Raw genomic sequence first — 27,756 nt, 5'->3', positions numbered from 1 at the left:
GCTCTATATAAGTGAGTTGAAAATTGTAACTTAAAATTAAAATGGACGTCGACGACGACAAAAAAACGGGGGAGACTGTTCATGACAGTCTTTGTAGCATTTTTTTCAAAGGGAACTTCACTTAGTAATTTAAATTAATTTCTCTAAAATGATCGTCTATAAACAAAACTCAAAAGAAAGTTTCCGTCATAAATCTCAGATTCAAACACAGAACATACTTCAATTTCGAGTACATTCAACTCAAGTTTGAGTAATGAAAGGACATTAAGAACAAATAGAATGGAAAGTTATACAAATCGTTTTAATTAGTGTCATTTTCGTAACTCAACGTTCTGTATTTTGTACTGTGATTTATGAGTCAGTCTATGCTGACAATTGTTAACGTACAGTATTCATATGATATGCTGCTTCCTTTATGCTGCACGCTTGAATAAAAAAAATTACAAAAGTCCTCGTGTTATTGATCGAGGGACTTAAGCGCATTTTTGTCCCAGCGATCAGTAATTGATTAACAAGTCATTTCCAGACCTAAAAACCAAGATCCAGTAAGATCCAGGTCACTTCCAGACCTAAAAACCAAGATCCAGGTCAATTCCAGACCTAAAAACCAAGATCCAGTAAGATCCAGGTCACTTCCAGATCTTAAAAACAAGATCCATATAAAACTTCCAAAAATTTAAGAACTTCATCATTTAACGGATTTTCATAATTCAAACCTTATAACGGTCAAAAAAAATTCAAACATTGTTCAGTAAACACTGTAAAAACATCGAAGAACATTGAAAAACACTGTAAAACAATGAAAAAACGTATTGTTGTTTTTGTTGTTGTTGTAAATGAAAATGAAAAACTGTTAATTATAGTATTTATGCGTTGATTTGAAACTTCTAAATGACCGATAACCCAATAACTCGATAGAACTAAGCTATTAAAACAAACTAGAGCTCTCTACGATGTGTAGTTTTCTAGATCTCGCGTTCCAGCCGAACAGCCGACCGAACGAACGAACGAACGAACAAAGTGCATTATTAAGCTACCTTTTTGAAAACAAGTTTCAAAAATGCGCTAAAAATTCTCATAAGTCATGCATTTTGCAGATAAATATCTCAATTTAATGAACTGTAAAGTTATTCAGTATTGTAGGAATGAAGATATGATGAAGAATAATCTGAGCTACTGACTTTATGATTTGTTAATGATGACTTTATAAAGTGTCATGACTTATAATTGTTTTTTAAAATACGTGACAAATTAGATTAAATGTGATACAGACAGTAAGAATTCATTTGATTGATTCAATTAGTAAGAGTTAAGGAATTAAGGTTCTCATTAATATTATTTAAAGGGGAAAGCTTAATAGAAGCTAGTCCGGAAAGCACACGACCCGGAAGACACGGCGTAGAAATAGCTGAAAATCAAGCACCAGACCTGGCATAAGACCAAATTGCCTCAAGCCTGAAGCTACAGCTCATCGAATCTACGCCGTGTGTTTCCCGGGATGTAGACTGATTTAAGACTACATTATCAGTAGGATCAGTTGCAACTTTAAAGTACACGGGTTTCCTGAAATTTAAGTTTTGACAAATGTTTGAGATCGAAACCTGGACTGAGACCGAGATTGAGACCAAGGTTTGAGTCGAGACAGAGACCGAGACAGAGACCGAGACAGAGACCGAGACAGAGACCGAGACCGAGACCGAGACCGACACCGACACCGACACCGAGACCGACACCGAGACAGAGACCGAGACAGAGACCGAGACCAAGACAGAGACAGAGACAGAGACCGAGACAGAGACCGAGACAGAGACAGAGACCGAGACCGAGACCGAGACAGAGACAGAGACCGAGACAGAGACAGAGACCGAGACAGAGACCGAGACCGAGTCCGAGACCGAGACCGAGACCGAGACCGAGACCGAGACCGAGACCGAGACCGAGACCGAGACCGAGACCGAGACCGAGACCGAGACCGAGACCGAGACCGAGACCGAGACCGAGACCGAGACCGAGACCGAGACCGAGACCGAGACCGAGACCGAGACCGAGACCAAGGTTTGAGTCGAGACAGAGACCGAGACAGAGACCGAGACAGAGACCGAGACAGAGACCGAGACAGAGACCGAGACAGAGACCGAGACAGAGACCGAGACAGAGACCGAGACAGAGACCGAGACAGAGACCGAGACAGAGACCGAGACAGAGATCGAGACAGAGACCGAGACAGAGAAGTGACTACAAGGGAATTCTTTTAAGTTTCGATCTCGACAAATATCGACTGAAAGTCTGTCTTAGCTAAGGTCTCAAGTCAAAGGAGGTCAAGGTCTCGGTCTCACGTACCCTTACCTGATACACCCTTTGCCTCATTCACCAATCCATTATTTTATTTAAAAATCTTAAAAGCACATCATGAGCACGCATTTAAAATAAAAGTAAAAAACCCAAAAAAATGACTCCGACAGTTAACATTGTTACAAAAAAAGCGGTTGACACTTAAGGACGATGTGCACATAAAAAATTGAATGAATTAAAATTAATTAATTTCAGCTCTGATTTTGTTCCCTTTTGCTTTGTGTTTGTTTTTAGCAGTTTTTGTGTGCAGAGACATTTTTTTATTTCGGAGGCTTGAAATGCCTTAAAGCAAAAGTGTGCAGAAGACAACAAATTAAATGTTTAGACGTGGACCTTTTTTTTTGATAATGAAATGGTCTCTAAAAATGACAATTTTTAATGTTTGATGATGGAACTGATTTTTTTAGACAATTTATTGTTCGTCAAGTTACTCAAGGATGTTCATCAAGGATGATTGTTGTGAAATTCAAGGAGTTTTTAGAATTATTGTTGATTGAGTGTTGAAGGGTTTTTAGAAATCTCGGTATTGAATGCAGAGTTGACAGGACACAAAAGTGAGGTCGACTCCACTATTTTTGGGAGTCCGGACTCCATAAGACTCCACAGGAGTCCGAATTCCCCAAAAAAATGGAAAGGGACTCGATAGACTCTGGACTTTTTGAACTTTTGAAGTCCGGATTCCCAAAGTCCTACCAACTGTACTTGAATGATTTACGAGAATGTCTCCAGAAATTCGTAAAGGGTTGTTTAAAGGATGGGGTAGGGTGTTGTCATCCGGAACCCTTACAGTGATGTATCAGGATGGGGTAGTAACCGTGAGTACGATCGTTCATGATGTATGTAAATAAATGCACAAGAATTAATCGGAAGAGCTGATTTTGAGAGATTAGGAGATAGTGACAAAGCTGACTTTCTGGACGGTGTAAGAGCTCGTGGACGTCCATAGAACTCTTGGAATGAAGCTGTCGATCGAGAAAGTATTGGGCCTTGGTATCGGATTGGTATCGGAAATTGGCACGTAGAAGCCAGTGATATAACCAGCGACACAACTGATCTTTACGAACAGCGAAATAAGTAAGTAAGGAGAGAGTGAAAGTATTGGGGTCAATCTAGGGGTCATGATCCTACTTTTTGTCGACAAAATTCTTTGATTTTGTATAGTTTTTGCAGTACGTACCAAACATCCCTCCCCACAACATTTTTGTTACTTCTCTGAGCTCCCTCCATCAAATCCAGACCCAAAAGACCCCTCCTAATGCCTCTCTACAATATTATTTATTATTTCCAACAAAAAAAGGTATAACATTACAAAATTGTATGCAAATTATTGTGATTCCAAAAAAAAATTTAGTAGCATTAAGTGAGCTTACATTACAAAAAAAAAAAAAATCTGAATGCAAATTATGTTCCTAATTGAAATACAATGAAGATGTTTTTGTTGTATAAATTTAAAATTAATGGAAAAAGAAGAAAAAAATAATTCTTAAGAATTCATTAAAACAGAATTCCAGCATAATATTGTAGAAATATGTTTTCATTTTCTTTATTTATTATGAGAATTTTAAGGAGCTTTTTTGTTTTTTTGAGCGGGCTTTGTTGTTTTAATTGGGTGGATTTTTGGATGGGACTTAGAGGTGGAATCAGGATCAATTTTGAGTTGGAGTTTTCATATAACAAAATAATTTAATAGGTGAGCAGAAGGGGGTTCGGACTTTTCCTTCAAAAATTCTTCAAAATCTCAATTTTTGAAGGAATTTTAGGGATTTTTCATTCAAAAATCCCAAGCAAATTGAAGAATTTTGGCTAAAATAACAGCGGGGGTTGACACCAGAGCTTGTGGTCGATGTACTTGATGTCAACTCGACTCAAACCAAGGCAACTTCAACTCGAGTTCTGATTGACACCCAAACCATCCCTCTTCCCCCTCCCTCTTAAATATCCCCCTAGTGCGACTCATTAAGAACACCCAGAAAATACGTAAAATGCTAATACTAGCGTGGGTGACCCCGTAACACGTTCCCACTGTAAAAAACACTCGACCTAAAATTTATGCTTCTTTAGAAAATTGAAAAAACATTTAAAATACTGATTCTGGTACAAAAAACTTTTCTTAAGAAACTGAGCCAAAAGTTGAATGACAAAAAAACAAATGTTTTAGATATTTCAATTTTAGAATTTAAATACTAATTGCATCAATGTATTTTAAGGAAAACAACCTTTATAATATTAAAGTGTTTACATAAACACGTCATTGTAATATTATGTGGTGTCATTAAATTGGTAAGCTTTTCACTTATTACACGTACAGAGAGAGGATGGGGGAGTAATTGGATTTAAACAATCAAAATTCCGAGAATTTCATTGTTCATTTTTGACAAAAGTTTGCTATGCTTTAACACAATGGTGGGTAATCTGTGTGCGGACAATACTGGAAATGTTATGAACTGTATGATGTATGAGGTTTTGGTCGAGGCATGCTACCAAGGTGTGATGAATAAAATAAAAGCTTTAACTTTTCATTTAACATAAAAGCTTTAGTCATTGCTTTAACATAAGAAGTGAACAGTTCCTTACAAATTCTACAGAATTGGTCCGAGTAATACAAATGATACGAATGATACGAACTTTGAGCATGGTTCCAGTAAGTACGTAAGGTTCTACTCTAAAGCTCTTATGACTCCGTTAAAGCTCTTTTGTTACCACCAAATGGAAGCCGCCTACGAGTTATCTCTATTTATTTCAAAATGTTCCATAGTGTAAACAGAGCTTTAACGGAGCCTTCTTCATTTATGTTGCTTGGGCTGATCATTTCAAGGAGTGATGCTTTCAATGTCCAACTCCTTTATTCTCTTATTTGATGCAATTCTTCAATTTCTTAGGGTTTTTTTGAAGCTAATATCTCAAAAACCATCAAAAACGTCCCTGAGTCAAACAATAAGAAGTTATATAAGTCTACAGAAAGATAGTTGTAACTGAATAAACAGACAAAAAACTAAATGTTTTAAACTTTATACTATAAGTTTTTAAACTTCATACTTTAACAGAATATGAGCTTTATTTGATCTCAAAACTTTATTTCCATGCCACCAGCGCTGTCCAGCCCCCAACTCAAAATAATGTCTTTCAATAATTTCTTTCTCATTCAAATAGCTTGTGGTCTGTAAAAAAAAACCAACACAAAAAAAGTTCTCAGCCATAAAAAGATATCTTCACAAATCTTATCAAAAACAAATTTCATAATTTTTATTCGAAATCTGGGACTAATTTTTTTTATTTCTCTTCACTTTCGCGTGTGGCACAGAGCCAGAAGATTATTCTTTCATCTTATTCCACTTTTCAGATACCACTGAATGCTGAATGAATTAATAAAAAATATAAAGCGTATAATATGGATGGCGAAAGAAATGAAAAAGAAATAAAAAAATTACAAAAGTCCTCGTGTTATTGATCGAGGGACTTAAGCGCATTTTTGACCCAGCGATCAGTATTTGATTAGCAAATTTATGCATAAAAAGTTACAAAATAAAAAGTAATGACAAGCTATATGAACCATAATTTTCATTAAGATTTAAAATTAAACTACAGAATATTATTATTTATTAGTTCCTTCTCTTTGATTCGAATGACAATGGGACGATGAAATGAAAAATATGACTCGTAAATCGAGATTTCAGCTTCGAAATGCAATAAATTTCCGAATACACCGTCAATTGTTGTACCAGCATTCGTAGTCGGCTCTCGAGGTGAAATTAAATCCAGATTATATTTCTCTTTCAAATACTTTTCGAATTGATTATCAATTCGAAGCTGATGATTAAAATCACCCATGACTAGCACATCCGATATTCCGATAAACTCCTCAATTCTCAAAAACGCTTCCTTCATTATTTCGAGATTCGAACCCGGGTTATTGTAAACGTTAACAAAAGATAATTTGTTGTCGAGGCAGAATCCTGTCAATTCCACATGATTATTGCTATCACCTAGTTCAAGTACTATTTGTTTCGTAATTCGACTTTCCATTGCAGATTTACAGAAGTTTATAGTACCGAATGCTCGAGGACGTCCTGATAACGAATTACGAGATATTTCCTCGAATTCCGGAATGTTGTAAGACTCGTTGTTTAGTGCCCAACATTCTTGAAATGCTAAAATATGGCTCCTTGAATAAACGTGATCGGCCACAACTGACGAGATATGCCTTCGAATGGACTGAATGTTGTGGCTAACAATCTGTATAAAGTTTTCGGGAACGTCAGCGAGAAATTGAAACTTCGGTGTGAGCGGATTTTCTCGCAGTCGAGACATCTCCATTTTAACAGGATCATTTTCTTCAATTTCACTTGGTGGATTAAATTGTCCAATTATATGCAAGCCGTTTAACGATGTCGCTCTTGAGAATGATACGTAATATTTTTGTCGATTCATACCTCTTCGAACGTCGACAGTTACGATTTCCTCAGACCGTCCTTGGCTTTTATGGATTGTTATAGCTTCTGCCATAAGTATTGGAAACTGTTCACGATTAATTTGTACCTAGAATTTATAAAAAAAACGTAATTAATTTGAAAAATGAAGATGAAAATTTTAAACTTACTTTTCCTCCTTCTGTTGTATAGAAGCATCTATTAGTGACCATTATCGGAGTCCAGTTCGGTTGAATTTGGGAGTTTGCTTGCATAATATTGTGCCGAATACTTCTAGCATTTACTCCTGTCTTGATATCGTCAAACTCGATATAGATAGCCTTAATCTTTCGATTTTGTAGCTCAACGAATCTCAGAATACCGCAAGCGCCATTGAACAATCCGTCGCAAACATCGATATTGGTTGATATCATATAACGAAGTCCGATTACGAGATGAAGTTCATGTGTTAGGCCTTGTGTATCTCCTGGCTTCATAGTTCGAATTAAATGCCGTGCTCTCCGCTTCTGTTCATCCTTATAAGTACCTATAAATTTATCTAAAGCTGTATAAATGAATTTTGTTGCATTTGCTTGAATCAATTGTTGAGCACGTTGCATGTTATATGCGTCAACACCTTCATTAAAGGGTATCAATCGGAGACGAGTTCGAGCTATAGCAGGAAGCGTATTATCATTAAAACACCGACTAGCGAATAACCGATTGTCTTCTATCGTTGTTTTTCCTACAGCAAGCCGATTCAATGCTTCCGCAAATCGAAGATCATCTCTTTGTCGCATGATTTCGGTAAGTTCGAACATTTGAAATGGTTTCCATTGTGGATTATCGACGAGAACTGCAGTTGAACGACGGTCTTTCGGTTGAAAACAGTATGGAGCTCCGATTGGTCGGAGTTGTGCAAAATCACCAACAGCGATAACGGAACGACCGGCAAATTCTTTTTTAGACTTGAATGCCTGCTTCATATTTGAGCTCATTTGATCGAAATGCTTTGAAGATAAGAAGCTGATTTCATCAATTATTATTAGTTTGTTTGATCGTATATTGCTAGCTAATGTATTAGCGATATCGGGAGGAAGACCTCTGTCGGTTTTTCCTTGATTAGCTGCAAGATGAAAAGCACTATGCGCTGTGATTCCGCCAATGTTGTGAGCCGCCATTCCGGTATACGCAACTAAAAGTACCTCATTCGAATTGACTGGTCCAGGATCACTTCTATGTATTCGCATGACGGATTGATAAATAGCTTTAATCAATCGGCTTTTTCCAACACCAGCTCCGCCTGCGATGTAATGATATATCGGTAAAGAAGAAGGGTTCTTAAAACAGCTTATTATGTGCATCAAGTAGTCGTGTTGTCGCTGATTTAAAGAATCACACAATTGATAATACTCTTCATCGCATAAGAGATCAGGAACTTTATATCGACTGACGGATGCATCCGATACAAGTGCTTCGATTCCCATTTCGACTGCCGCGTTTGGTTGAACAATCGTATCATCGAAATCGTAAACGTTATGAAAATCCATATTGGCTAGTTCGACATCTCGTTCTTCTGCTTCAGTTTCCTCCATTAGCCGTTCATTTTGAATATCTCTTGATATTTGTTCCAAGTCCAAAGAAACGGCATTGTATTTGTCATAATTGGTCTTAATGATAGTTTCGTTTTGATGGAATTTTTCCGAACAGTTTTGCGAATCGATTTCGGTATCTTCGTTTCTCCATGGCAAGAATAATAAACACATTTCACGATAGTAGTTAGCCTCATCTTGAGCAATGTTAAAACGACAATATCGAATCACTTTTGGTCGACGTCTACGAGTGATTTTTCCGCTATTGTTCTTTAAATCATAAGTTTTCTTGTCGAGTGGATCGGTTTGTTCATCATCATCAACTAATTCGAGTTCTTCGTCATCACCAATAATTTCACCGTCTTCATTGTTGTCGGTAGCTGTTCGGGCATTAGATTTGTAGTTATATTTGGCAATAAAATCAGCAAGACATTCGTTTTCGAGCTCGTCAGGTCTGTCACTGTATCGATCTATTGGTCCTTTCTTATATATATCGATGCTGTTTGGATCGGTTTCCGATAAATTTTTCAACTCCGCATTAGTTTTCAGCATTCGTTGTCGTTGCTAATTAAATTAAAAAAAATGTTTGTTAAGATATTAATGCAAGTATACATATTATGTTACTTACGGATTTTGGACCGGAATGAATAAATTCGACTAGATCGGAAGACATACACATCGGCTGCCGTAATCGGATCCATGCCGCTTCTTGGGCTGATGTTTCGCTGCAGTTATATAGAACTTTCGAAAGAGCGTTTAGTTTTGATTTAATGCTGTGATTGCCGCGTTCATAATCCTTTATGCATTGCCGTAATAGTCGAGATAGTCCTTTATCGGCTTTGTTAACATAATCGACAACATAAGAAATGCACGAGTAAACGTCAAGAATAAATTGGATGTCCATATTCGATCGCATCGCTATAAGAATCTTCTTATTGTACGGATTGATTCGAGCATTCTTTGGTAGTCGTTTTACGAAAACTTTTCGAGATTTAAGTTTTGCTCTTGCAGCTAATAGATAATCTTCAAATGTGCATCCTAATTTTTGTAATAAATCACTGAACGACATCGATTCTACTTCTGTTGATTCGAGAATGGTATGAAGATTTTCGTTTATCTTTCGGAGTAAGTCTTTCTTGTCTTGTGTCAAAACTATCGTATCCGGAACTGGTTCTAGTATCATTGTTTGTGGAATCGGCAAAAATGGTGCGTTAAATCGACATGTTTCCTTTCCTCGTCTTCCCTTTTTGCACGTATGTGTGCATCGATGTTTTTGAACATAAATTACGTCGGAAACGTCAGGATCATCGGTATCGGTGGTGACGATTGTGTCTATAAATTCACAAACCCGAACATGAGAATCCAAATCATCGGCATTGAATTTCGGTGCATCTTTTAAATCAATGAATTGATGAGCGTGTGGCGAACCCCGATGCTGCCATTCGATTCGACAATATTTGTGCGAAATTCGATAGTTTCCGAACGGACCGTCTTCTGCATCCCACGTTTTCCACAGCTGCTTAAGTCGGTGATAGAAATATTGAGCACATGTTACAGGATCCGAACTTATAAGTCTTGACTTTTCTTCGAATGTCAAGTCCATTGCCGCTTCACCAGAAATGTCAATTTTATCAACCGTCTTCTTTAGAATGACAAGCAATTCCGGCCAGTGAGTTTCGGCTGCCGAATTCGTGATGAAAAAAGTAAATCCTCCGAATTGTCGTACCATTGCCATCACTTTCTTCTTCTGTGCCTCGAAATATGGTGGACTTCCAGTAATAGCTGCCATAAATCGATATGCGGAATCGTTATTTACAGCACTATCGAGAAACTGTTGATTAACTACTTGATTGGCTGTAATTCTGTTGTTTTGTGTGCTTTTCCGAAGTATTACGGTAGCTTGCTTTGTAAGTTGTTCGATTTGCGACTTTTTATATAGATAAAGAATATGATCGGGACGGCAAGCACGGCGGTCATATCTACGAATTTCTGAGTTTACGTAATCGAGATTCGACAATGCTTTTCTATCATCTGGTGGCATTGCTCTTGGTTGGCCGCACCAAATGCTAGGAAAAGCAAGTTCTTCGCAATGCTTATCCATAAACATTGGAATAGGATTTTGTCCTTCACCTAAAATTATAAATCAAGATTTATTATTTATAAATACTTCCAAAATTATGCTTCATCATTACCTGGAGCAATTCTCACAGCATCTGAAGGATCAAGTTCCGGCACAAACTGCATTGCGTCCATAGAGTCGATTAACGTTTCTTCCGGTAAATGTCGATCTGTAAATTCTAATTCTGGCTGTTCATTCGATACCGAATTGGCTGTATCTCGTGATTGTATGTCGGTAGTTTCGTTGTTGTTTACATGTTCAGGCTCAGCAGCAAGAACTATAAATGCAGTTAAATTAATTAATGAGTATATTGTTTATAAAAAAACCTAATTGTTACCTGTAGGATTGAATTCCTGGTTTAACGAAATTTCAAATTGTGTGTAGAGCGGTGTTTGGCATAAAAACTCTGCAGCAGCCCAAACATCAGCAGGTCGAACACGTTCTCGGATATATGGATTTTTATACGCCATTTTTCGCATTAACGACACTTCAATCACATACGTATCGTCAACGGATCTCGGAATTGCGTTAACTGCTGTAGAAACGTCTATTGGAACATTCACGATACCGGATTTGATTTTCAACTGTCCAGCATAATTTGCTTGTTCGATTTTCATGAACGGTATACGAGCAGCTACACATCGTTCCGCTAATGGAGTTAATCGTTTTAAGCAATCAGGAATGTCGGGAAACTTCAAATTTGACTTATTTATATTCAACTTTGGATAAGTTAATTTACGAATGTGACTCATACATGTTGAGCAGAATATGTATTCGGCATGCTCAATCAATTCAGGAATAATAAGTCCATTAATATATTCATCTGTGCATCCTCGTTTATTTTGAAGCTTCTCACGAGTCGTTATCGATACCTGAGTTCTAAAGAACAACCGATCACACGAATAACAACGATGATAAGGGCCGTCCTTTACGTTTTCATTATATGCTTTGATTGCTTTAATCCAAGGAATTCGAATTGCTCTACGCTTTTGAATAGATCTTAAATCTCTTGCCGATTGGGCTTGCAAATATTCCGAATCCGATCTTCGGTGTTGAAGACTTAACAAATCTCTTGCAGACTCGGCTTGTAAATATTCCGAATCCGATCTTCGCTGTTGGAGACTTAACAAATCTCTTGAGGATTGGGCTTGCAAATATTCCGAATCCGATCTTCGTTGTTGAAGACTTAACAAATCTCTTGCCGATTGGGCTTGTAAATATTCCGGATCCGATCTTCGCTGTTGAAGACTTAACAAATCTCTTGTCGATTGGGCTTGTAAATATTCCGGATCCGATCTTCGCTGTTGAAGACTTAACAAATTTCTTGCGGATTCGGCTTGTGAATGATCCGGATTTAATCTACGTTTTTGAAGACTCAATAAATCTTTTGCGGATTCGGCTTGTAAATAACCCGGATTCGAACGACGTTGTTGGTGACTCAATACATCTCTTGCGGATTCTGCGTGTAAATATTCCGGATTTGATCTACGTTCACGTCTTGTGTCGTTATCACGATCCAAATATTCTTGAATTTTTTCTGCTTCGGCATGTTTTTGTTTCTTTTTCTTTCTGTCCTGTTCACGTAAAGTTAAAGGCTTCACTTTTCGTTTTGTCATCTTCTAAAATGAATAAACTAATTGATTAAACAGATTTTACTTATTAAAACATCACTCTTACCGTTTAAATTAAATAATTAAATTCCAAAATTTCTTTTTGTCAACACGATGTATTGTTTCCAAATTTTTGCGGGAAAATTTTGAAGTTCTTTAAACCGTTATAAATTTGAATTAAAAAAAACCGTTAATTTATAACTTGTCACTTCCAGATTTAAAAAACAAGATCCAGTAAAATTCTCGTCACTTACAGACCTACAAAACAAAATCCAGTAGGATCCAAGTCACTTTCAGATCTACAAAACAAAATCCAGTAGGATCCAGTTCACTTTTAGAAGAATTTACGAAATTTTCTGAAATTCAAACTTTCTAACGGTTTTGCGAAATTCAAAATTTTCCCGCTGAAAATTGTTCACGTTTTGTACTGAATACAAAAATTTATTAATTATAGTATATTTAAAAGTAACGGTTTTCTGAAATTCAAACTTTCTAACGGTTTTGCTAAATTCAAAATTTTCCCGCTAAAAATTGTTCACTTTTTGTACTGAATAGAAAAATTTATTAATTATAGTATATTTAAAAGTAACGGTTTTCTGAAATTCAAACTTTCCAACGGTTTTGCGAATTTCAAAATTTTCCCGCTGAAAATTGTTCACGTTTTGTACTGAATAGAAAAATTTATTAATTATAGTATATTTAGTAGTAACGGTTTTCTGAAATTCAAACTTTCTAACGGTTTTGCGAAATTCAAAATTTTCCCGCTAAAAATTGTTCACGTTTTGTACTGAATACAAAAATTTATTAGTTATAGTATATTTAGTTGTAACGGTTTTCTGAAATTCAAACTTTCCAACGGTTTTGCGAAATTCAAAATTTTCCCGCTAAAAATTGTTCACGTTTTGTACTGAATACAAAAATTTATTAATTATAGTATATTTAGTAGTAACGGTTTTCTGAAATTCAAACTTTCTAACGGTTTTGCGAAATTCAAAATTTTCCCGCTAAAAATTGTTCACGTTTTGTACTGAATACAAAAATTTATTAGTTATAGTATATTTAGTAGTAACGGTTTTCTGAAATTCAAACTTTCCAACGGTTTTGCGAAATTCAAAATTTTCCCGCTAAAAATTGTTCACGTTTTGTACTGAATACAAAAATTTATTAGTTATAGTATATTTAGTAGTAACGGTTTTCTGAAATTCAAACTTTCTAACGGTTTTGCAAATTTCGAATTTTTAACGAAAATAGTTGTTTACACTTTGTATTGAAATCAAAAATTTATTAATTATAGTATATTTAGTAGTAACGGTTTTCTGAAATTCAAACTTTCCAACGGTTTTGCGAAATTCAAAATTTTCCCGCTAAAAATTGTTCACGTTTTGTACTGAATACAAAAATTTATTAATTATAGTATATTTAGTAGTAACGGTTTTCTGAAATTCAAACTTTCCAACGGTTTTGCGAAATTCAAAATTTTCCCGCTAAAAATTGTTCACGTTTGGTACTGAATAGAAAAATTTATTAATTATAGTATATTTAGAAGTAACGGTTTTCTGAAATTCAAACTTTCTAACGGTTTTGCAAATTTCGAATTTTTAACGAAAATAGTTGTTTACACTTTGTATTGAAATCAAAAATTGATTAATTATAGTATTTATGCTATGATTTGAAACTTCTAAATAACCGATAACCCAATAACTCGATAGAACGAAGCTATTAAAACAAACCAGAGCTCTCTACGATGTCTAGTTTTTGAGATCTCGCGTTCCAGCCGACCGAACAGACGAACGAACGAACGAACGAACAAAGTGTCTTATTAAGCTACCTTTTTGAAAAAAATTTCAAAAATGCGCTAAAAACTTTTTTTTTGTTCCTTATGAAACTGAAGCATAAAAAAATATTCTTGAAGCAATAGAAGCGGACAGAACTTATTAAACTTCTGTATTCAAAAACGAAATAAAAAAAAAATTCTCAGAGGGATGATTCGAAATCATTTAAATTGAAGTTTATCAATGTTTTAGTGCCTAAAAAAATCAAGCTTTTTTTCTTTGAAATTTAAAGCAGCCGAATAAATGATAATCAAAATGTTTTGCTTATTTTGGGGTTTGTTTGAAGATGATGGTCATTTGAAATGGGATATTGTAAACTCCAAAGCTGGGGCCTAGTTAGGACTTTTCAAAAGATGGAGGGTCAAGAATGATTGCATCTTTAATAATGCTAATTTTAAACATCAAGTTTGATTTTGTTCGCAGAAACTGACGAAGCTATCAAATTTAAGCTGGGCTCAAGCCCTTAAATACAATGCTTCTTCCTTTGACTCTCTTGACTTGACTCTCCTGTTGATCTGACTTTCTACTTGGCCTGATCCTCTCTTGACCTGATTTCTCCCTTGACCTGACTCTATCTTTTGTGTCTTAGACACGGTTCCTCAATTTTTTGGATAGATTCTACAATTTGCTAGAGCTTTTTGTAAGAAAATACCCCAAAAACACCTAAATTGTTGCAATTCATTCAAACCAGTTTAAAGCATCTTTCCTCACAGCCTCGAAAAATTCTAGCTTAGCCCTTGACCCCTGACATCTAGATCAGACACTATCGAGATCTCATCCGGTTGGAGATATTCATTCTGATTACATTGACGCTGATTTCGCCCCTGATACTTTGACTTAGTGATTGTAGATTCAAAATTGTTTTGGGGTAACTAACCAACAGTTCAAGACAGTTTTGAATATTTAAAGATGATAAACTCCAACAGACAAAAAGGATGCTCTCTAAAGCTTGGCCACCTTAATTATACTTAATGATGCAACTCTCATAAGCGTTGCTCTCAGCATACTCAGCATACTGAGAGCACAATACATGCCTGCTCCGTAATATTTAAGATCTCTGGATAAAGAGAGTCAATCAAGATAATCAACAAAAAACGAAAGTGACCTATTTGGCTTAAATGTTGCCGTTTCGGAGTCATTTTCATTAATTTTTCTCGGAATAGGATCTCTAAATTCTCAAAATTTATATCTCATTGTTCAGTTCCTAAAATTTCAAGGTAAATTGTTTTTGAGCCTATGATTAGAGTTGTTTTGATAGGCATTAACAAGAAGATTTAGAGCATAAAATGTAAATTGGACATTGTACAGCTGTCAAGTCAACTCTGATGATTATCACTGGGGATTACCATTGAATTTTTTAGTTCCAATACTAAAATTTGTTGTGTTGATAAGGACACTAGAGTTCTCAATATTCCAAATAGGCGAAAGTTATCGAAAAATAGATCTGTCTACAGACGTTCTTTATACTAAAACTTGACACATTTTATCATTTTGTTCACCACAATGCTCCTTAGTGCATCTCTTGTGCAAGTTTTAAATCGCAAATCACTAAATTACAATTTTCCCATCAATGATTTACGTCATTTCCAAACGCCCCCTCTATTTTTCACAACCGAGAGTTTGGCCTTATAAATTATGATGATGAAGTTTGTTCAATGGACAAACGAGAAAGGAAAAAAAAGATAAAAAAAATTCAATCCCTCCTTAAAAGCACTTTGAATAATTTCCTCAATTTTTTTTTTCTCTCCTCTCCTTTTCTTGTAAAGCTTTAGAATGAATGTACATAATGCATTAAAGATGAGGAATTTATTCTATTGTAAACAACTTTAAATCCATTTTAACATTCCATTAGCTCCATTTGGTGTTGTTTTTTTGTTATAACCGAAAGACCGTCTTAGACACGTGGTGAACAGTCTTTTTGTGTGCATTTTGTTGCTACTTATTATTTTTTTCTTGGAATCATTTCGATTTTAGCGCTTTTTACTTCTTAAAAAAGTTGGAACGAAATCTGACAGAAAGCTGTTCTTGACATTTGACTGCGAAATAAGATTCTGAGAATTTCAATTGTATTTTAATGCGATTTCCAGAACCAACAACATTTAACAGCTAACAGCTCCCATAAAACCGCTAAATCAGCATCATCAAAACCGCGAATTACTGGGAAAAATTTGTCACAAAATTCATCAACATAAAGTCCCAAGATGCAATAATAAGCACAGATTACAACAACAATAACTGAATCAACATCCACAAATCTAACCGCAGCAGTAACAATATCAACAACTTGAAATCATACCGCAAAATCAACTACAGCATTTTCTGTTAAAATTGCAAAACAAATTGATTTATCAGGAAACAAGAGAGCTTTAAATGATAACTGAACAACCTTTCCGGTGAATTTGAGTTTAATGTATACTCCTTGGGCTGATTTTAAGGCTAGGTTATGGCAGATTGCAACCTAATTTTACAGCAAGTAATGAAATTCATCACATTGTGCGATTCGGGGGAATCTATCAGATAGATTATAATTCCGAATAACGGCTCCCAATTGAGATTCGAACCAACTGGAACCAACATCCATCAATTTTCGTTTACATGCTCTTACCACTGAGGTATCGAGGGATATTCGACTATATGGCAAGGTGCTATATATAAATCATACACATTCTGTATCCCTTTTTCTACTGTACTTCCATTAATGTAACATTGACAGACCAACACGGGAATGTAGAATAGATTTGAATATAAAGTGAATCGAAGTAGCTCGGTGGCGAAATAGTTTAGTACTTCGGTACATAATTATTGCAACACCGATCCAGATGTAGTGGAATCGCGGCTCACAGTCTCCTTTTGTAGACTAGATACTATAAGCTGATAATATCGTCATCAAAAGAGTGGTTCTGATTCCACTATAAACTTTATGTAGGTCTGTTAAGGTTTGGATGTCTTGAAAAGGACGCTAGAGTCCCTAAAATCTCGAACTGGCAGAAGGTTTTGAAGGATAGAGCTGTCTTCAGACATTTCCTATGCGCGGCAATGAGCCCTCGTGCACTTCAGCCAAGAAAGTAAATAAGTTAAGTGTAGTAATATAAAGTGTCCTTGATGAAGCCAATGATGTCCAAAGAGCTTATCAAGTAATATCAGGAATCTAATTCAAATAGATACGTAATGATACTGTGAAGTATAGCCACACCACTGTTGTGGCTCACCTAGTATGAAAAGTATAGTAAAAATCATCCTTGATGTCTATACCTTAGATTATGTTTAAGGTAGTAAAATACTAAAGTGGTGACAAAGTAACATAAGGATGTCTCTGACGTCACCATAGTATTGGCTTAACAGCAAATAAAAAACTGAATAGTATCCTGAGAAACCACTTTCAATCGACAGACATACTTCAAAGTGAAAAGAATATATTTTCAGAACTATGAAGCATATGCAGCACAAGGAATTAACAATTTAACCAATGAATTCTATCCCTTTTTTCAAATTATTTGCATATTTTTTTTCATCCTCAACAGAAAAATATGAGCTGAGATCTTTTTCCCACACAGAACAGCATAGAGCATCAGAAATAAATCGGTTTGATATGCAAAAATATTTCATACATTTTAAAATGGTAAAAAAAAGGTAGAAAAAAGATTGTGGCGTCGACCAACTTTTCATTTCGGACTCAGTCTATGTCCTTAAAATGAAAAATGAAATTATTCAATTATAAGCCATCAGTACAACAGCATTGAGTGGTTAACAGCATAGGAAAGAAGAAAAAAACAATTTCCAAATAGAGCAGGCACAAGAAGAAGAACTAAAAACCCTTTTTTAAGATGGATTTTGATGGATTTTCTTGATGTTCCTTTTTCTGGTCCCATTTCATTCCTTTTTGTATTCTCGGATGTCATTTGGCATCGCTCTTTTGCTTGACGATTACTGTTACTAAGAAACATTTGAAATTTATGTAAAGCTTTTAAATTGAACTAAAAGTGTACGGGACGATTTGAAGCGCCATGAGAATTGGACAATTGATCTGACGTCCCTTTTGGGTAGACGACTAAGTGTCATTGTCGTTGTCTGTGATTTTCAAGGACGTTTTTTTTTTGAGGTTTTGTTGGAATGGGATTTGATGAAATGGGTTTTGAATGGTGTATTATTGGAAGTGCAGTTGTAAGGGAGGCACAGGATATGTATAGTTCAGATAAGTCACTAAAGTATCCCACAATTGTTTAGTGGTAGGACTATGCGACAGAAAATCGTAGGACGTAGAGTCTTTCTGACCATATCTGTCTTTTCTGGCTTGTTCTGTCTTTTCTGTCTCCTCTGACAATTTCTGTATTTTCTGGCAATATCTGTCTATTCTGACAATTTCTGTCTTTTCTGGCCATTTCTGTCTCCTCTGGTCATTTCGGTCTTTTCTGGCCTTTTCTGGCTATATCGGTCTTTTTTGGCCATTTATGTCTCTTTTGATCATTTCCATCATTTCTGGCCATTTCTGTCATTTCTGGCCATTTCTGTCTTTTCTGGTCATTTTTGTCTTTTCTTGCCATTTCTGTCTTTTCTGGCCATTTCTGTCTTTTCTGGCTATTTCTGTCGTTTTTGGTCATATCCGTTATTTCTGGCCATTTCTGTCATTTCAGGCCATTTCTGTCTTTTCTTGCCATTTCTGTCTTTTCGGGCCATTTCTGTCTTTTCTTGCCATTTCTGTCTTTTCGGGCCATTTCTGTCTTTTCTGGCCGTTTCTGTCTTTTCTGGCTATTTCTGTCTTTTCTGGCCATTTCTGTCTTTTCTGACCATTTCTGTCTTTTCTGGTCATTTCTGTCATTTTTGATCATTTCCGTCATTTCTGGCCTTTTCTATCATTTCTAGCCATTTTATCGTTTTTGGCTATTTTCGTCATTTCTGGCCGTTTCTGTCATTTCTAGGCATTTATGTCGTTTTTGGTCCTTTATGTCATTTCTAACCTATTCTGTCCTTTCTGGCCATTTTTGCCTAATCTGTCTCTTCTGTCTCTTCTGTCTTATAAATCTCCAAGAATCACAAGTCATCAAAAGTCACAAAATAAATTAAATAAAGCAGCACCAAATGAAATTAACATTATTCAAAGTGTAAAGGAAGAGGAGAAATTATCCACAGAAGTACCTTCAACTTTAATGCCATGCATCACATCTGAAGATTATAATTCTCCTAAAAGAATTTCTTTTCATCTCACATTTTGAATGAAATACTTCCTTTAATTTTACTTCCCACATCAAATAAAAAACGTAGAGATATGAGCGAGAGGTGCCTAGCAGCTGAAAAGGGCCACATCATGAGTTTGTAAATGTGGAAATCTCTCTGGATGGGATTTAAGGCATGACTCTTGAGAAAAAAAAAATATTTTATTCTTAAAAAATATACATTTCATGATTTTTACAGCAGTTACGTTTGTATTTGTAGTAAAAATATGTGAACATGATGTATGTGAGCTTTTGTGATTTTGATAGAGGAAATACTTTTTTTATCTCTCTACTTTCCATACTTCCCCCTTTCTTTTTTTTTGACGAAGGATTTCAGTTCCTTTTTTGTTGTGTGTGCGTCTGTTGTTAAGAGATTCTCCTTTTTTTATATTCTTTTGTTGGGAATTATTTTGCGATTTAACAGTTTTAGGATGGAAGAAGAAGAAAAATGTTTAAGTGATTTCTTTCCTTCTTTTGTGCTTATCATGATGCAGTGATTTTTAGGTAGAGTCGCTTTTCTATCTCTATTTTTAGAAAATATAGAATTTTGCGTGATTTATTTTTTTTTTTTGAGGGATGTGTGAATGATTCTTGCATGTTTTGTAACCTTTCAATTTCCTGTGAAAAATTTATTCATAGAGAGGCTTGTTCTAGGCAAACAAAATCTGGCACCAAAGCCACATCTGACCAAAGCCTGGAAACTTCGGAATATATTCCCGAAATAATCAGAAAAATTCCTAAATTTGAATGAAATATTCCCTTTATTCCAGAGTTTCAAAGCCTTAACTCTGGCATGGCACTGGATTTAAACCGATTCTTGCATTAAAGCAGAATCATGTCAGTCTAGGGCCGGATTTTTGATCGATTACCCAATTTGTTTAATACGGGTTTCTTCTCAAAAATCATAAAACAATCACTGGTAATTGAGACATGGTTATAGTTGACCATAAGAAGACCCAGAAGCAGGTGACGCAGAAGTATCGAAGTAATCAGTGTATGATCGGCATGATTCAGAACTGCAGACTGATTCAGTGAGAACTGACCTCGAATTAAACTTTTTTACGTCATGTTCTTTCCGACAAAACATGCCAGGGTCAGTGTGATGTCTAAGCAAAGTCAAATGCTGTCGTGAACCCTGACCGACAATGAGCATGCTCATCTAAGCGAGTATACTCAATCGTTTTAATTTTAGAATATCCCTGACATGCAAGCATATTCTTAATGAGCATCTTACGATACCTAGTGAGTATGCTCATTGGTAACATAAGATGCTCAATGAGTATATGTTTGTATGTTAGGGTATGTTTAGGAAACCACACAGCTCAAGTTATACAATCAAGATTTCGTTTGCCATGTTGACTAGTTAAGCCAACGACTCATTTGCTTATTGATTGTGATGAGAACATATGCTTTGCCAAAGTGCACTGGCCCATCTTTTTTTCAGAATTGTAACTTAAATGACAAAATATTCGAATTTCCCCAATAAATTTTAAAGTATGACAATCCAAAAACCACGTTCAATAGAAGATTATCTAGTTACACTTCTGTGTAAGCTTTATATTGACGTTCCTATGTATGAGTACATCATCATCATCATCATCATTTTTTATCATTTTTCAATAGTTCAGCAAACAAAATTTATCGACATAAATAAAAAAGGAACTTACCTTCAAGTGATGAATCGTCACGATTTCTCATCGGTGGTCGAACAGACGATGGTTGAAATGAAATAATTTGTGGATTGTCCGGTAAACGATCCTTAGCTAAATCACCTTGTAGTTTTGGCTCAGGTGGAACTGCCTCTGGTTCTTTATAAAATTGATCGTCATCATACAATTCATCATGGTCATGGTCCATGTCATTTTGTTGTGGCTCATCGGGTTCAGGTGGCGTATCAAATCGATCTTTGAGAACTTTCTTCGGTACTGTGCATGTATAAATGTAAATAAGGAGATGGAAAAAAATATTAATTTTCTTGGACATACAGCACAACAGGACATGATTGATTATTCAACTTACCACAAGTGTAAACCACTTTGAGAGTCATTCTCACTTCGGGCTTACAAGGCTTACCAAATGTGGCACTGTCAGCTGTTAATAAGCACTTCCTCTGTCCATGACAAATTTTCATTACAGTCTCGGTTGTGTATGTTGCTGGACATACTGTTGGGTGAATGAAAAGGATGGAATAAAAATGCAAATTAAAAAAAGCCACAAAAACCAAGTTTGGAAAATTAAAGGGGATTTGGGGGTTGTTCATAAGTTACGTCCAATTATTTAAGGATCCTCATTTTTCTCGGGATTTGCTGGACATTCCGATACGAGTCAAAGAGGTCAAATGAGTCCAAAACACCCAATTTCTTGATTGACGTCACTTATGAACGACCCCAAGAATTAAAGAGGATTAGGAGTTGTTCATAAGTTACGTCCAATTTTTTAAGGATGCTAATTTCCTTCTGGATCTGTTGGACATTCCGAATCATGACAAATACGATAAATGAGTCCAAAAATATCCAATTTCTTCATTGACGTCACTTATGAACAACCCCAAAAAATAATTTTGACAAAACTTACTCTCGTCTTTTGATGCTTGTGATGGCTGAGCACACTGAAGACTTTCATATTCAGTTTTACCATAGCTTGCACCATAAATGGCAATTCTTGAATATGGATTGCACATTAATTGAATCACATCGTTTTCACAAGCCACTTTACTACGAAATTCGTCTGAAAAATAGAAGAAAAAAAAGGTCAATTTGATGAATATAATTATTGGGAACATGGACGAGAGAGCACTTCCAGGTGTAATTTAATATCCATTATGCCACAAAAATAAACAGCAAAATTTCATAAACAACAATTTGCATAAATTGAGATTTCTATTCAGTTTAACAGAAAATCCTTTATAATATGGAAATTAGATGTACCTAGATATTCAGCATATGCAAGCATATACATATTGCCTGAAGCATTCAAATATGTTGACTATGAAACTCAATATCTTCTTTTACCCAAAATTGCTCACAATAAACCCGAACAGTGTGAGAAAGCAAATTTGATTTTTATGTACCCGTCCTTAACGGAAATAGAGCATGTCCTCGAGATCTTGCTAACCTTAAGTATTCTATTGTAGATGGTCATGCTCGTGAGCGTTGCTCTCAGCTCATTCTGCTCTTGAGAGCACTTCTGTTAGGATCAGTTCATCGATTGAGTCAATCCGACACCAGACCGACGTGACTCTGTCATGGTGCTGGATTAAATTGAATGTCAGAGACACCAGAGACACGCCGGTCTGGCATCGAATGTTAGAGACACGCTGGTCTGGTATCGGATTTTGGATCGATTACTGACTTATGCTCTATATGGGAGAAACAGCCTTAAATCAACCGTTAATTCCTCATCTTAGTGTCTTAGCGACGCTCTAGCAACTACATTGTCCTGCTCGGATATCTCTGACGTCCTCAATGAAGACCACAACAACGTGGAAATTACATTTTTTACTACGCTTTCCGGCAAGTATGAGTAGATGCTGCATCTCGTAATAGAATTCAAATTGCTTTTTAAAGAATACATTCCGCTTTTGTTTTGCAGCTTCAAAAGGACTTGATTATTGTTTTAGGAACGAGATGAAATCCCGAGCAGTACAGTCCAACACCGCCTCTTGCCCCATAAAAATTGGTTGAAATCGGTGTCATTAGGGCAACTTAAGGGAGCCTATACGTTATCACGGCTACCTAGCCATGTCCTAGCGAACACATTGTGCTGCTCGGGAATCTTTTTGGTTTTGACTTTTTTAATTACCAACCATTCAAATGAACTATAATTCAACTACATCCACAAAGTCAACCATCCAGTTTATTTACAACTTCATTTGACAGTCAAACCTACTTTTTTCTATCAGAAAAAATATTTAAAGATCCCGTAACTAAATCAACAATCAAGCATCACTGCAATAGGATTAAAATCAACAATTTATGTTTCAATAATCTCATGAAGCATGTTATATCCAGTACGAGTGGACTATGGTTATTTACAAAAGAGAATAATCAATTAGCACAGAATGTGTGAATGGCCATTTAATGCCACTTCAAATGCATCATCCTATATCTGTCTGTATATCTTCATATAAAGCCTTTTTGTATAGTTTGGTTTTGGTTATAATATTAATGGTTGGATGAGTTGGAAGTGGATATTAGGGGTTTGTCATTTGTCATTTGTCGTGACTTTTTGGAAGATTTTAGAGTTTCTAGTCGAATTTAAGGCAAAGGATAGCCAACAAAAGGGAGATAGAGGGAGATGGAGGGAGATGGAGGGGGATAGAGGGGGATATAGGAGGATATAGAGGGTTATAGAGGGATATAGAGGAGATTTAGAAGGATATAGAGGGATACAGAGGGATATAGAGGAATATAGAGTGATATAGTGGAGATAAAGATGGATATAGAGAGATATAAAGGGATATAAAGGGATATAAATGGATAAAGAGGGATATAAAAGGATATTGAGGGATATAAGGGGATATAGAGGGATATTGAGGGATATAGAGGGATATAAAGGGATATAAAGGAATATAAAGGAATATAAAGGGATATAAAGGGATATAGAGGGATATAGAGGGATATTGAGGGATATAGAGTGATTTAAAGGAATATAGAGTGGATATAGAAGGAAAGAGAGGGATATAGAAGAATAGAGAGGGATATACAGGGATATAGAGGGATATAGAGGGATATAGAAGGATATAGAGGGCAACAGAGAAGTACAGAGGGATAGAGGATCACAATTGATCTGCCAGCCCCAACAAACCAACTAACTACGTGCTATTCAGACATTTGCATTTACATCCAAAATTCAATTTAATTTTAATGCAAAATGTAACGGAAATTGAGCATTAAATCATTTACAAGCATTGTTCTGCTCAAATTGTTCCTTTAATAAATCTGAATCTCTAATGTCTTGTTACATCCTCAATATAATTATTTTGTTATCTCCACATGTCAATAAACTCGCACTCTACAGTGTCATTCATATTATTCTCATGTGTATACATACAGCATGAATGAATAGTGGCAACTTTTTTTTATAAAGGCAATGTGTTCACTGAACAGTGACATAAAATTGAATATAAAGGAAAATTGGAAGCAAATCAAGTTCTTTACTGTTCAATATTGTGCTTCATTTCATTAATTTTGCTGCCAATGATTCAGCTACTGCTACATTTTAATTGCTTGTTCACATTATTTCCTCTTTATACAATTTTTATGTAATTTTCATTTACACATTGATGAACATGCTCGCATTGGAATGACGAAAATGTTTTTAGTGTGTCACAACATATATTATGTATATATACTCACATGGTCTACATTTGTATGATACTTCAACAAATTTTCTAACTGCTGGACATGGATCTACTTGTAATGACTTTTGTGATGCAATGAATTTACAATGACGCTTCTTTTGGCATGCTTCAACGACCGTTTGAAGCAGTGAATACTGTAAATAAATTAAATGAAATGAAATACGAAATGTTTTAATTAATTTTTTTTGGTCGTGGAAAAGGTTGCTTTGATTTTGGTAAAAAAATATTTGAATTAATAATAAAGAATTCAATGATGGGATTTGACTTTGTAGTACAAAAAATGGGAATACTCGTGCAGTTGATTGATTTGTATGGCTTTTGATCTGATATTCGCTGTAGTTAGCTGTAGTATTATCAAAATGTTGAAATGCTGCACTATAAAAGTTTTTTATGGATAGTAAAATAGAACTGTTTAAGTACTCTTTTAATTTATTATAACCTTTATGTTGGATTTGAGTTAAAGTGACTAAGTGGCGTAGTTGTTTTGGAATTCGGGGATTAATATAATTGCACACCGACCCAGCGATCATGAGTCCCGAGACTCGCCATGGATAATTTTTTCCATACCTTTTTACGGATCATATGCACTGGAAACGCCGTTCACAGCTTCCCTTTGTAGGTTACAGTGGCGAACTGTAGCAATTTTCCTGCAATTTGCTAAAAGTGCCCTCAATCGTCAAACTAGACCTTTTTTGCAATTTTCTAACCCAATTTAACTAGTTCATTGAATATTAAGACTCAAAATAGTCCAAAAGAATCCCAATAGTGCTAAACTTAGAAATGTACCAATTTTTTCCAAAAATGTCCCGATATTTTGCGAAAATACTCCGGCCACCCTACAATAAGACGAATATAACGTAAATCTCTGGATCTTACATACATAATAAAGTGACCGCGGTTCAAGCCATTATAATCAAACATTTGTAGTCCTTCGTTATCGACATAATATGCGGCATGAGGCTCCATTTGGAAGCCACAAACCCATGCAGACTAAAATACGTTATGATTAATTTATGATAACTTAATATTCAGTTAATATCTAGTTCGAAGGTCTCGACTAGCACTAGGTCAGCGTGACCTTGACTTGGTGCCGGATTTGATTTAATTGCCAGTCCCACGTAGGTCTGATGCCGGATTTTTTATTGATTAAACAGCTTGGGCATTTCTATTGTATTATTGTCATTTTAAGACAGAGTTCAGAGTTCATTTGAACTCAATATCGACTTCTCTTCTTCCCTTGTGGCACACACTCTTCCTAGCTTCAACTACCTTACCAATACATCGATGTCAAACCTCCACAAAAACTCTATACATTATCAAAAGCTTATAAATCTCGAAATTTAATTAAAAGCATTGAGTTAATAATTATGAATCCCAATTTTGTGATGTAGTTTTAATTGGACCAAAAAGCAATTGACTAGTCACTAGATTAAAATAAACTAAAATTTTTGAATGGAAATGTCATGTACTCTAATTCTACATCTATTCATATCTAGAAACGTGTCATATGAATCTGGAATATTACAAAAAATTTCCCATTTCGAGTTGTGAGAAATCAAAAATTTATTTCGACTAGTGTATCGGGTAGAAACCCAATGCGGATATATTCACACCGTCCAATAAAAAGTCTCGCGGGTAGGCCAAGCTTCGCTTGGCGAATATTTGAGGAACCAGGCTCCAGTGGATAGGCCAAGCTTCGCTTGGCAAATGTTTGAGGGATCAGGCTCCAGTGGGTAGGCCAAGCTTCGCTTGGCGAATGTTTGAGGGGTCAGGCTCCAGCGGGTAGGCCAAGCTTCGCTTGGCGAATGTTTGAGGGGTCAGGCTCCAGCGGGTAGGCCAAGCTTCGCTTGGCGAATGTTTGAGGGGTCAGGCTCCAGCGAGTAGGCCAAGCTTCGCTTGGCAAATGTTTGAGGAGTCAGGCTCCAGTGGGTAGGCCAAGCTTCGCTTGGCAAATGTTTGAGGGATTAAGGTCCAGCGAGCAGGCTTTAAATATTTTTCGTAGTTTTCATACAATGTTCAAAGTTTCAAAAAATCATAGAAAACATTGATTTTGAAATTTTGTATGAAAACGAAAGTTTTTTGCTTTTTTAGAAGCAACGGCTGTTCCTGCCATGCCCAAAAACTAATCAGCTCTTCTATAGAAAAATACGGATCGATTGCAAAAAACTAGAAGTCTCTACGATGTCTCGTTATTGAGATTTCTTGCTGATTAACTTGTTTGCTTGTTTGCTTGTTTGCTTGCTTACAGAAAGCGAATTTTTCGATTTTCTCAGCAATGCCTTAACCAATTTCAAATCTGTTTTTTGATTATGGCGAGGAATTCCAGGCACAAACTTTTTGCGATAGAACAAAACTTGCCATTGTGCTTAGTTTTGCTGAAAATTCCAAAAAACTGATTTTTCAATCTGAACAAATTCAATACATTCACACGTGAAAACGGTGTGAATATAAAAAAAATATTTCACATTTGCAGACGAGGATGCATATTACCAATATATTTCAATAACCTAAGCTTGATGCATGCTAGTAATGTATGTAGCATATAAAGCCAATATATGAATTGATATCAAAGTTTTATTTTATTGGTTATAGTCGTGCAAAAAAAAAAAATCATATTTACATGTGGCATGTACGAAATACAACCATTGGCAACAGCTACTCATGTGTATGCACGCTCTTTTTATATTTCATTTAAATCAAATATTTATAAAATGAATGTTGGAAAATTAAAATTGATTCAATTTTCTTTATGCTTTATCGTGACATGAAGTCAAAGTTGTGACTTTATATTTTTTGTGGATTTCTTCATCACTCATGGAACGCCTACAAATTTTTTTTATATTCACACCGTTTTCACGTGTGAATGTATTGAATTTGTTCAGATTGAAAAATCAGTTTTTTGGATTTTTCAGCAAAATTAAGCACAATGGCAAGTTTTGTTCTATCGCAAAAAGTTTGTGCCTGGAATTCCTCACCATAATCAAAAAACAGATTTGAAATTGGTTGAGGCGTTGCCGAGAAAATCGAAAAATTCGCTTTCTGTAAGCAAGCAAACAAACAAACAAACAAACAAGCAAACAAACAAACAAACAAGTTAATCAGCAAGAAATCTCAATAACGAGACATCCTAGAGACTTCTAGTTTTTTGCAATCGATCCGTGTTGCTCTATAGAAGAGCTGATTAGTTTTTGGGCATGCCAGGAGCAGCCATTGCTTCTAAAAAAGCAAAAAACTTTCGTTTTCATACAAAATTTCAAAATCAATGTTTTCTAT

The 27,756-nt window shown here is 35.6% G+C and overlaps 2 protein-coding genes across 4 annotated transcripts in view; both read right to left on the bottom strand.

The window, feature by feature from the left end:
* LOC139088231 (protein eva-1 homolog C-like) overlaps nt 1-27,756 on the bottom strand; it is a 281,413-nt gene that overhangs the window by 29,225 nt on the left and 224,432 nt on the right. For all 3 annotated transcript variants that reach the window (XM_070637371.1, XM_070637355.1, XM_070637362.1), the window contains 4 exons: nt 24,479-24,617; nt 21,696-21,848; nt 21,141-21,284; nt 20,789-21,046 (listed from right to left, as the gene is read on the bottom strand). In XM_070637371.1, the coding sequence (XP_070493472.1) occupies nt 20,789-21,046; nt 21,141-21,284; nt 21,696-21,848; nt 24,479-24,617 (694 nt within the window). The remainder of the gene's footprint in view (nt 1-20,788; nt 21,047-21,140; nt 21,285-21,695; nt 21,849-24,478; nt 24,618-27,756) is intronic.
* Nucleotides 5,932-18,746, bottom strand: LOC139088359 (uncharacterized). Its single transcript, XM_070637558.1, has 6 exons — nt 18,564-18,746; nt 10,807-12,088; nt 10,543-10,746; nt 8,979-10,480; nt 6,950-8,914; nt 5,932-6,888 (listed from the first exon to the last, which is right to left on the bottom strand). The coding sequence occupies exons 1-6, from the start codon at nt 18,744-18,746 to the stop codon at nt 5,932-5,934; spliced, it is 6,093 nt and encodes a 2,030-aa protein (XP_070493659.1).

Source organism: Chironomus tepperi, unplaced genomic scaffold (genome assembly GCF_022539635.2).
Source record: "Chironomus tepperi strain 1889 unplaced genomic scaffold, CSIRO-AGI_Ctep_v1 contig_12, whole genome shotgun sequence".
NCBI lineage: Eukaryota > Metazoa > Arthropoda > Insecta > Diptera > Chironomidae > Chironomus > Chironomus tepperi.
Note: the sequence above shows the minus strand (reverse complement) of the source record. Positions and strands in the feature narration are given on the sequence as shown.